General features: G+C 45.0%; 1 protein-coding gene across 9 annotated transcripts in view; it reads right to left on the reverse strand.

Annotated features, from left to right (window-relative positions):
- Positions 1 to 12,118, reverse strand: part of CELF4 (CUGBP, Elav-like family member 4) — a 616,716-nt gene that overhangs the window by 41,091 nt on the left and 563,507 nt on the right. For 7 of the 9 annotated variants that reach the window (XR_001865975.1, XR_001865974.1, XM_017746620.1 and 4 more), the window contains 2 exons: positions 11,131 to 11,211; positions 4,758 to 4,901 (listed from right to left, as the gene is read on the reverse strand). Coding sequence is in view for 7 of the 9 variants with exons in the window: in XM_017746620.1 (XP_017602109.1) it covers positions 4,758 to 4,901; positions 11,131 to 11,211 (225 nt within the window). In the remaining 2 variants the exon portion in view is untranslated. The remainder of the gene's footprint in view (positions 1 to 4,757; positions 4,902 to 11,130; positions 11,212 to 12,118) is intronic. The other 2 variants (XM_017746621.1, XM_017746618.1) reach the window with 1 other exon arrangement.

Here is a 12,118-nt window from a genome sequence, read left to right on the forward strand (position 1 = left end):
TGAGTGTTCCTGGGCTGTGTTGTAGCATCACCCTATGACTGGGGTAGAGTTAGCCATGTGTGGGCAGGGTGAAGAGCTGCCCTTCTCACATTGCCTACTTGCCTTAACAGCCTTAATAGTGTTATTTTACTGGAGCTCTCTTTTAGCCTTGTACACAAACTATTCACATTTAAACTGTCTACATAACTGAGAGGGAATTATCACCAGAACCATTGAGACCAGCGCAAAGATGTAATCCATGTCCTGTGACATTTAGCACACCTACACACAGAACAACTTGCACACACGTAGAGGGAAGGTGAGAGACCCAGTGTAAACCCTGCCTTGTGCAGACACAAGCTCTGGGTTCCTGCAGATGTTGACATTCAGGCTGTGGCACACTTTACCTCCATGCAAGTCTTCCTAGACCAGCCCACTGTCTTCAAGGAGTGTCCATCTAAGTGTTATTTTTCCCTGAGTGAGACAGTGAATCCTGCTGCGGCCCTTCCATTTCACTGGGAAGTGATGTGCATGGCCCAGTTGGAGAAACATGCTGGCTGCAAAAGGAGTGTGTGGGCAGAGGCTACAGGTGTGAGCTGGGCATTGAGTGAAGAACAAGTGAGAGAGGAGAGAAAAGGGCAGAACGGTGAAGAGCTGTGAAGGTGAAATCACTAAGTCTGAATATAAGAATGGGGATAGGACAGTGCCTGAGGAGAAACCCAAGGGGGTGCAGATATGGTCAGTGATGGAGGCTCAGGCCATGGGGATAGACAGGGTGTTGGTGAATGGGAAGGAGAAGGATGGTCTGCATTTGGCTATGTTACAGCTGTATCAGTACAGGGACAGGGGAGAAAAAAAAGCCACAGGTTTGAAAAATTATAAGAGAAAATGAAGGATTTGGGTCTAGCCTGGATGTGTGCAGCAGAAGGAAAGTCATAGGCAAAGAAGCCTCCCAGACTAAATTACTTTTTTCAGTGAGAAGTCAGGGTTGTTTCTCAGGCAGTCTTACACAGTAGAGCAGGCAGTCCTGCTAGGGAAAACAACAGACATACTCTGAGCACCTCACATTTTGTATCTGATATTGGTGTTTGCTGTAGCTGGCATTCCTTGCTGCCCCTTGTCAGCCAGGAGGCAGTGGCCTCTAAACTGGAAACGCCAAAGGCTTTCTGACCACAGCATGGTTTCTTTAGCATGTGCAGGTGCCAGTGGTTCTCTGCAGGCTCATGGACTCCAGAAACCAGGAGAAAGGCTTGTTTCTGCTCTCATTTTCTTCCTAATACTCCTGTACCTGCCCCAACACTATCCTGCCAGTAGTGGCCAAAGGAGATAAATTTGTGTTCAAAATGCAGGCAAGAATTCATAGTCAAACAGTAAGAATAAAACTATAGAATGGTTCGGATTGGAAGGCACCTTCAAGTTCATCAAGTTCCAACCACCCTTGCCCTGTGCAGGGGTGCCTTCCACTAGGCCAGGCTGCTCCCAGCTTCATCCAACCTGGCCTTGGACCTTCCAGGGATGGGGACATCCACAGCTTCTCTGGGCAACCTGTGCCAGAGCCTCATCACCCTCACAGTCAAGAATTTTTTCTTGATAGCTAAGCTAATTCTCCCCTTTCACTTTAAAGCCTTGTCCTATCTGAATATGGTTTTCTAAAAAGTTCATCTCAGCTCTCTTGCAGCCACTTTAAATACTGAAAGGTGCTATCAGGTTTCCCTGGAGCCTTCTCCAGGCTGAACAACCGCAATTCTCTCAGCCCATCCTCATAGGAATAGTGATCCAGCCCCCGATCATCCTCGTGGCCCTCCACAATTCTATTTTGACATGCTGTTGTACTCGTTCAGTTTGTGCCAGCTACTTACAGGTCGTTCAATAGTGAGACAAAGGTGACAAAGAAAGTTTTTTCTGTTCCCGTGGAAAAAAACATGGTGACATTTTTCTCCATAGAATTTTTAAAGTTTGTCTAAAGCAGGACTTCCTGACAATTTCTCGACAACCTGGGGCTAAACTCTGTTACAGCAATTTATTTGGGATCTGCATAGCAGATATATTTTAAAAGGTCATATAATAGTGGAATATCTTTCTGGGGCCAGACAGAATTGTCCCCCCAGGCTAGCACTTGGAGAGCTCTAGCTGCACTAAAAAAAAGTGAAATAGAATGCAAATGCTATGTTCTTACATGTTGAGTTTAGGGAAATGTTTAAGGAGAAAGAAGGAATTTTCTTACTTTCAAAGTTAATAAAATCCCTTCTTTTCCTTTAGGAAAAGTAATTTTTTTTAAAATTTAAATTTATTTCCTGAACAAAAATGCCAGCTTCAGTAGACTTAGCAAAACAAATGAAAGGCCTCATTTCCTCTAATACCTTTTACATTTTTACATTGCTTTAAATCTGAAGGTCAGGAGGGTGGGGAGGGTTTGAAAAGCAGAGTAACCTACCTGTGACAGTTGGCTACCTGTGCTTCTGCTATTTCTATCCTTTTGGAGGTGGTGGACGTGGAAGCACAGTCAACATATTTGTCTGAGACCAGCTGTCACAGCAGGCACTCAGCTCTGGGAAACTAGGTGAAATCCAGAGAAAACTGGGACTTGACACCTGGGACCCCAAACTAACTGGATTTGGGTATTTGTGTCTCAGAAGCTAATATAAGGTGACTAAGATCCACCAGCAATCTCTAATTCTTTCTTTTACTTGTCTATGTGCCTGAGTCGACACTTCCAAAGGGCACCTTCCTATTTCAGCCTTCGATACCTCACAGTAAGTTTTGGAGTTCACTTCATCCATCAAGCTGATGTTTAGTTTCTACCAGTAACTCAGTGCTAAGAAAGATTTTTGCTAAGACCTCTCAATTCTTGCTTAACTCTGAGCCTCGATCTCACAGTACCTCAGAAGCAGCCCCAAAACCCTGTCCACAAATAGGGTATGTGTCATGTCCTCACGAGGCCATTGTAGCCATGAGCCTTTGAACTGAGTGGCGATAAGGCTCATAGATGTTCAGAAGGCATTCTTCCTTGCTGGGCTTGTCTCTCACCTCATTTCTCCATTTACTTCTCAGTATGTGGAGAACCAGGCCCAGAATTCCTCTAAATATCAATGACAATTTCACTGCCAAACATCCATTTCTAATTCATGGATCTCTTTGGAGCATTTGTTTCACTGTCACCTAGAACTCTGCTGGTCTGCTCAACTTGTTATGAGATTTTATATATCTATATAATTATGTAGATACATAATTTATATATAAAAAGAAGGTGGGCTCTGGATTCATTGGGGCTAATTCACAGCTTTGAGTTCTAATTTGAATTTGCCAACTGCCCCTGTGTGCCAGACTCTTTGTCCTTCATTCCTCTTGTGCTGGAAACTGTAACAACCCAGTGACTCCTGGTGACTGGGAGGGCTTGTGTCCCTCTCATCAGGGGTCAGGGTTCCTTCAAACAGAAGGGAAAATAGCCTGTTCAGGCCCTCTGTGGATGGGCAGGAGAAACTGTGCATAGAGAACGGGCACAAAACTCTTGAAGTACTCTCTGACATGCACCATGGGCAGCAAGGGATGAGGTAAGAGATTTGGGAGGTGGGCTGTTCAGGAGGGGAAAGGGGAAGGCAGCATGGAAAGAAAGCATAGTGTGGAGATTGAGAGTGGTTTTAAAATCAAATGAAAACTCCAACGAGTCTTAACTCTGGAAGTTTGCCTGAGAGACAGAGTCCAGATTAGCTGCAAGTAACAGGAAAAGAAAAGCAATAGTTTGTTCTGTTGCACTTCCCAGGGAGGGTCTGCAAGAGGCACAGGACGGCAGATAATCAAAAATTACAGGTCCTGGTGGTGGGCACATGGCTGTGGGAGATCCCCTGTCCACCAGGTGTGATGGGATCAGATGTGGCAGGGTCCCCATGCTGCCACACTGCCAGAAGGGACCCTTAACAGCCCCAGCTTTGCAAATGGTGGTATCCCAGTGAGAGCCCATACATACATCACCCCATGGCTGTTGGCTGGCTGAGCCCTCCCGTTGTGGGTGCAGCTCAGGGTGTCCCTGCCTGGGGCTCACAGGCAGCTCAGGCTGTGCTCCTTCTCCGCCCCAGCTGGTGAGGTTGAACCAGCAGTGAGGCCAGAGCTATGTGATTTGGGTGAAGCTTTCAAACCCAGCCTCTTAGCATAGACTGTCAGCTGAGGCACAGGGCTACCTCAGCCTATCTGTATCTGCTGGGGTGCTGCCTCAGGTCCAGTGGGCTCAGAGCATGTCTGAATGGTATCCACCAAGCAACCATCACCCTCAGAAGACCAGGCTCTCAGCAGATGCTCAGCCCTTATCTGCTGGCAGTCTAAAGCATCACAGATGCAGGAAAGCTGCCCTCACAACTCTGTCTTCCCTTCAACCCCAGGACCTGTTTCTCCTTTTCCTTAGGTACAGAAATGCCCCTTCTGCAACATGATCCCTCTGCTGATTTCATCATTTCACCTATGCCCAGCCCCCTCCATTTTGCTCCAGGTGCTTTAATCTTTTCTGCACCCTCCCCACCTCCCCTTATATGGGGCGATATTTTCTGACCCCACCGGTGTCTGCAGCACCTTGCTGCTTGTGAGATGCCAAACCTTCACCTCTAAGGAGCGCACACAACTCTGAGCATGAGACAATCAGGAGAGAAAGAGGGAAGGGGGAAAGTATTGACAGGAGTAAATTGAGAGAAATCATAAAGCTTAAGCAGAAAGAAAGCAGTTTGAAAGGTAAAGTATTCAGAGAAAGCCCTTTCCTGGATGAATCTAATTGTTTTGTTATCTTTACCCACCAAAGCATTTACTTTGGTTTGTCGCCCGATCCACAAACACTTTCGAGGAGATGACATTACCGAAAGGCAGGAACATCTGCATCAGCTCAGCATCCCCAAACTCCTGGGGCAGATGGTAGATAAACAGGTTACAGCCCTCTGGTCCTATCAAGAGAAAAAGAAGACCCATGAATGAAGAGAAATAGGATACAAGAAAGCACATGGTGGAGGTTTACTTTGGCATCTTCTCTCTCTGACTGGTGAGTGGTCACGTTAGGAAGCACCCTGTAGATTCTCGGAGGAATGGACAAAGTAGAAGACCAGGAACTCAAAAAGTCACCTAGATGCTATGGTAACTTCAATAGCTTTCCCAGGACACCAGGATAAAATCTAGAGAGAGAGGAATGCACCAGCACATGTGGCCATGGAAAGCACAGAGTGGAGGAATAAGAACACAAAGAATGAAAGAATATGGTTCATAGATTTTCTTTGTCCCTCATAATCTTATATAATCTGTAGAATTTTGGGTGACCCACACTATCTCTTGCCTCTTCCCAGCATCTGCATGCACAAGTTCGTTACCCTTCTTGAATCTGTCTGATGGCAATAACATCACACAGATGATGATAATAAGCAGAAAGGTACGCACAAACCCACAGGCTCATCTTTGTAGAATTCATTCCCCCAGCCTGACTCAGCCCAAAGACACCCCCAGATCTAGACAGTTAGGCCATGTCCTCCATTCTAGAGGGCTCTGCAGGAGAGATTTTAGGTGGATTTAAATCCAAATTATGAGACAAGAGGGATTGGCTTTTTTGCCTCAATTCTGTAACATATAATCTTACCGATTTCAGAGGGTGTTTTGGAAAACATCCAGAGAGGAGTCTTTAGCTGGAATGTGAAGTTAAAGTAGGGACCCTCAAAAAATATTCTGTTGAAATTGTATTTTGGGGCAGAAGGGGGCAAACCTGCCTCTGGTCAAATAGCCTAGAATGCAACTTTTCAACTTGACTTTTATTTTTATGTATGCTATCCTTGAGCAACAGTCAAAAAGGGGCAGGTGTGTCCAAGTGGTTTTGTTAAAAAAATTCAACATTTAAAACCTTTGCAGTGTTCTACAGCAGAAAACAGTATAGTTTGATGAGACAGGGATTGTTTTTTTCATTGTTTTATTTCTAAAGGTACTTCCAGCTGCTGCCCAGCTCTGCACTGACCTCGACAGGTAACTCCAGGTCTGCTTGACTCAGAGGAGTCGAGATGAAGGGGATACATTGTGTGCCCTTTGCCAAAAGGGTTAGAGGTGAGAGAGAAGGAGGGTTTCCTCCTTTCCCCTAGCCCATGTGTCTACAACCCTGTGACCTGACTCAGTCAGCTTTCCCCTTTTTACGTCTGGGGCACAGTGTGGGGAAGGAAAGGGTTTTTTAATACTCTCGTTTTCTTCATCAGGGCATAATTACAGTGTCATAACACAGCAAATTACAACTTTGCCTTTCCTGTTAGGGAGAGGAGTTCGCCTAGATGCTCCCACCTTTTATTACCCATTACTCATCCCCCCGGCTGGCAAGAGAAGTACGGCAAAGTCAGGATTCTGGCAGATGCCCATTTAAAGCTCATTAAAATTCCTGGGCCTCAGCATGATTGAAGTCACAGGCTCTCCACATTTCCTTTTGGATTAATGGAAAATGAAGCCCTAATGAATATTTGCTAAGCACAATTTTCCCCACTAATTTGCTAAAAGGACTGTCATGAAGGAACAGCTGATCCTTTGCATCTTGTTCATTTCCTAAAGGTCATGAGGATGGTAACAGGGTTTCTTCCAAATGGGGGGGATAGTAGTATGGTGGGATAATTAACTAATTAGGCACCAGGTCATCTGCTTAGCTAAATTACTTTTGAACCTCAGTGGCCCATAATCAGGCTCCCCTATTTCATGCCAAGCTTTTCCAGCTTCTCCCCACCTCCCGTCTGCCTCTTCTTTAATCTTCTCACTGAGCAACTATCCCTTTTCCAACCCTTGCTGCCATCCATTTCCACACAATATAGAGTTATTGGCATAATAAGCTAGATATGAAACAGTCTGAAAGTGTTAAACAAACACTAACCCCCTTAGGTGTCTGTTAAAATTGAGAAAATTCTGCCCAGGAGCAGACCACGGTCCAGAATAACAGGGAAAAATTTTATTCCTTCATCTGAACGTGCCCCAGAGCACTTCTGCTGTGGGATTTGAGATTCACATTATAATAAAATGGGTAAAATTTTGGCTTTGCTGCAGTTGGTAGCAAAATTCCCACTGACATCACCAGAGCCAGCAGTTTGCACTGTAAAACTGGCCAATTCTTTCAAAAATACCAGCTGCATTTCCTGGGGTCTTGGATGTGTTGTGCATGAGTAGGGATTCTGCCTGTGTGTGCTGAGAAACACCTACCAAGGCATAAGGCAGACCAGGAGGCACACAACTTTAACTGCACCACCTTTAGGCTGGGCTTAAGGAGAGAACAACCCTTAGTTCACCCTGAAAACAACTTGTCCTCACACAACTAAGAGAGCAAGAGGAAGATACCAGGGAGGGTGTGAAAAAGCAGGGACCATTCTCAAAGACCAACTCAGGTCTAAAATGTGCCTGGGAAACCTGTGCAGTGGCTTCCCCTACTGACTCAGGCATTCAAGGCCAAACTCACTTTGTTCCCAACTACAGAGGAGTTTTTCCTAACTACCAATGCTGAAAACTCCACTTGCTTCTGAGAAAAAAAAAAAAAAAATTGGGATAGTTTGATTTGTTTTGTCACCTTCACATATGAAATTTCTGCCATTAGAATTTAACAAGTGATTTTTTGTTAAATTCTTCTGTAAGTTACCTGTCACAGTCAGAGCCCTTGGTAAAGAACTCACAAAACATGATCTGTTTGCCTCAGCCCTCATAGCTTTTATTTATTTATTTATTTATTTATTTATTTATTTTTGCCTGATTCAAGTTACTTTGGGCACTCCATGGAAGGCTGTGTGTTTGTGTGTACGGCTGTCTTGTTGTATACTGATGTATATTTTTAAGAAACCAAAGACAAGATCATAAGGAAGAAATTCTTTACTATGGAAGTGATGAGACGCTGGCACAGGTTGCCCAGAGAAGTTGTGGATGCCCCATCCCTGGCAGTGTTCAAGGCCAGGGGGGGTGGAGCTCTGAGAAAACTGGTCTAGTGGAAGGTGTCCCTGTCCATGGCAAGGAGCTGGAACTGGAGGGTCTTTAATGTCCCTTCCAACCCAAAATATTTTATGGTTCCATTTGTTGTTCATCTCAGAATGCTTTAAAGATCTTAGTTGGTTCTCAGTGCACAAATGCAATGAGTTCTAAGGGACTTGCTCAGGATACTGCAACAACAGAAAAACCACAGCTACTATGGAAAAACCTTATTGAAGACTCCAATTCTCTTTTTGGGGAAAAGGTTCTTGTTTTGGACAGTTTTTAATGGGTTATTGGGGATTATCATACTTGGCAGTTCAGGACCGAATACAGTAATAAAATTATTTACTACAGGCTTTATTTTTGTTTTCAAATGTAGTGCAGCTTGAAGTCTAACCCCCATGACACACCATCAGAAAAAATGAAGTTTCATTTCAACACTGATGTCTGCCACGGCTCTTGGTTTTACGACATGTATACATATTATGACATATATGCATTTCTGTTCATTTATATACAAGAAGCACAGTTAGCCTTGATTTGGACAAAAAGGCAAGGAGAACTTTAAGGACTGCACAGTTTATGGATGTTCTGTAGATTACAGGCAAACTATGCTGGATAATGGAAAAACCTGTGACCGAGGGCACAGAACCACATGGTTGGTTCAGCTTGGTTGGACCTGAGCTACGCCATTAATAAGCCATTGCTCTGCCCGTGCTCCTCACACTTGAGCTCATTGCCAGTTTTTTAGCACAGGGACAGCTGCAGACTCAACCTCTCCCTGCATGCCCATCAACGTAAGTGAACTCCATACACCTGTTCTGACATCAGCTGTCCATCATTGCACCCCACCACCAGGAGGCAATGTCATGAGGAAAGGCTATGATGAGGCTTGATTTCCAACAGTAATTAAAACTGGGCTGTCCCATGAAGTCAGGCTGCAGCACTATGGTCAGCTGCACACCTCACCTCTACAGCTAACACTCAGAGGTTGGAATTTCATTGCCTCTTCTGCATCTGCTTGCCCAGTATGTTTGAGTACAGCACAGATAAGAGTTGCAAACTTGTACCACAAAGTTGTACTTCCGAGTTTCAGAAACTACATCAAGATGAGTGATACCATACAAACTTAAAATCGCCTCCAAGTTTTGTGTGGTTGACATAGCCTGAATCAAGATTTTTATCTTAAGCTTTGATAGTTTTGGATCTGTTCCACCCTATGTGCCCTGTCAGCTGCAGTAGTCTCAGCGCTCGTGTGGAAGTGATGACTCATCTCTACAGGAATGTTCCAGCAGCAAAACGTCCCAGGCTTGTTATCCAGTGGGGATCTAGGAGTGGAGCTAAGATTGTTATTAACAATGTGATCACTGGTGTTATGGTGGTGCTAGGGCTGGTTCACTAATGAATCAGTGTTTGTCCACATCCTTGCAAGCCTAAAGTACTCTCCTCAGCACTGAGCATTGTTATTACTATTGTTAGACTTCCCTCTGGCTGTGCTTTCCTGTTAAATGTTAGAGACGCTTAAAGGTCTTGACCCTCTGCTAAAGGGGAGTGTTGTGCTTTAGAGAATTTCTCTCTAGCAAGAAGCAGAGAAAGCCACAGCCTCTCAACGGTGCAGGAAAATGAGGGACACTGGGAATGGCAACCTGCATTGGACTGGTGGTTCATCTCATGCTGCTGGTCCCCCATCCATGCTCATTCTCAATGCCTGCTGCTTACAGGAAGGAGCAGAGTTATAACTTGTCCACTGGGTGACACTCACTCCTAACCCACAGAGACACACTACGCCCTGTGAACCCAGGGGTCTTCAGGCAGAGGGTCTTCAAAGTGTGCACCACAGCTTTCCCCTGCTTCTGGTGGTTCCTGGCACAGTGCTTTGCTGAGCAATGATCTGCTCGCCATTTTGTCCTGTGCTTAATCTAGCCCCAGTAAGTAACAAAAAGCAAAGTCCTTCAGCATGGGGGAAACATCTCTGTAATGATACGATAGGTCTGTGCATCTGTTCTCACAGCAGGCACATGTACTAGAGCTAATCAGGAGCTGGAAGTTGTGTTCCCCAGGAAATTCTGACATAGGAAAAAAATAATTCCAAATTAGATGGAAATGACAACATTTCTAATTTTCTTACAAAATGAGATTTCTCCCCCAAAGTAGTTTTGGATCATCAGAACGCTTTAGTTTGATAGTGTAATCTAGATTAATTTCATTCTGACTCTTACACAGTATTAAAATATTAAATGTAATTACATACATATAATAACACATATAATATAGAATATGTCTGAATTAGTGATCTAATAGAGGATAAAATTTAAAATGTAACTATTTAAAATGAGAGTTGCTACACTGGAGCACCTGACTTTAATGTCTCACTTAGGCAAGCAGTCCCCTCCTTCTTGTCAAAAGGGAGCAGTGGACTCCTTGGAGGACAGCTGGAATGGAACCACCCAAGTGGGTTTCCTCTGAGGATTCCACTGCTCCCCACTGACTGTAAAGGAAATATTACATGGCACAGTTTTCTCCCAAGGCATTTACATGCAAAAATGCTAGATTCACCTCTCCTTACTCTTCATGTCTTCTGTGAAGCCATCCAGTCCTGTGCAGTAGATTACCCAGGCAACTCTCATAGTCATTGCAAAGAAATAGGAACTTTTACTGTATGATTTTTCTCATCCTGATAGGGATTGTGCTCTACAAGGTCTGATTGCTGTTTCCAGATTATCAATGGAGGCTGAAAAGCTGCAAGGACTAGATCAGCTACTCTAAATAGCAAGGCCTTGTTCTCCAAATATAAGGTGTCTGAAATGACATTACTGGCTTTTAATAGAGGGCCACTAGTGCTTTGTTTCCTGTAAAGCTCTTTATTCCAATACAGTTGCATTTTTATCTGCATTCTTGTTGCTTGTCTTGAACAGAGGCCCCCACTGGACGTTAATGGCTATGTTGCTAGGCGGTCTTTCCATCTCCCATGCACACCAGCATGCTCTCCTCCCTGGAGACTGAAGAGATCTCATCAGCAATTCCCCACATGGATGTTCCTCCACAGTACCGTTGGCGACAGTGGCACCATGCCACGTGTAGAAATGCAGAAAAACCAGTGGACCAGGGATTCAAAGCAATTGGGTGTTTAATGGACACTCTTGGTGCATGAGGAGGGAAGCCAATGAGGTGGGACGGCTTGCTGGGGTCACAAAGGAGGATATCACTTTTACTCACCTTCTCTCTGTTGCTGTGGGATCATGGGAGGTGGCTGTGGGAACGCTTGGCTAATCTGGCCATAAGCAGCAGGATAAGCAGCTACAGGGGAGAGAAAGGGAAAGAAGAAAGAAGGACAGATTTCAGTGTTGGGAAGCAAGGAGCTTTCTCTCCAAACCACCACACCAAGCTAGATGTGGGCTTTGCCCGTGTGTTTTGGGTCTGTGAAGGGCCATCTTGTGCAGCCTGAGGTGTGGCGTAAGGGACACGGTCATGCTTCAGGAGGTGCCGCAGGGCCCTGAGCGTCCTCCCTCCCTCCAGCTCTGTCAGCAGTGGCACCCAGGGCAGCCATGCAGTGTAAAAGGGTACTCTGTTGAGACCACTCCCAGCAGAGATATGCAACCATTCCAGCTGGTGAGACAAACACCTTCAGGCACGAGCTCAGTGCAGAGATGCCCATACTGACAGCCATGCGCAGAGCATGCGCACACCTTTCCCCCACGTCATCTCTGGCACCCTGATTAACTCCCATGCTCATAAAAACAGTGCACACGTGTGTTTCCCACTTCATGTGCCCACAGGCTGTATAGACACAGTTGCACGTACACTCTCGGATATACATTTTCTTTCACGCCCATAGAGACTTCCTTTCTCTCACACAAACACAGGAGAAACAGTGAGCTGCAATTAAACAATTTTCTCCATCTCAGCTCCCCCATCAAGCAAACAAGGGGAGCCATTCACTACCACAGATGGTAGATGATGTGCCTTGCTGCTAAAAATACAGAGTATGGGTTGCCTGCAAGACCAGAGCGAAGAGGATAGGGGCCATGTGTGTGCTGAGGGGTTAATTAACAGCTCAAAGGGTTGAGTTGCTTCCATCTATCAAACCTCACAAGCAATAAATGACAATAACTAAAACACCGGCAAATGAAGCCCTACATGGAGAATTAAATTAAGTTTCCAGATACAGTGCTGACACGAGATAATAGCCATTCCTCAGCAGGAC

Source organism: Corvus brachyrhynchos, unplaced genomic scaffold, assembly GCF_000691975.1.
Source record: "Corvus brachyrhynchos isolate BGI_N302 unplaced genomic scaffold, ASM69197v1 scaffold139, whole genome shotgun sequence".
Taxonomy (NCBI): domain Eukaryota; kingdom Metazoa; phylum Chordata; class Aves; order Passeriformes; family Corvidae; genus Corvus; species Corvus brachyrhynchos.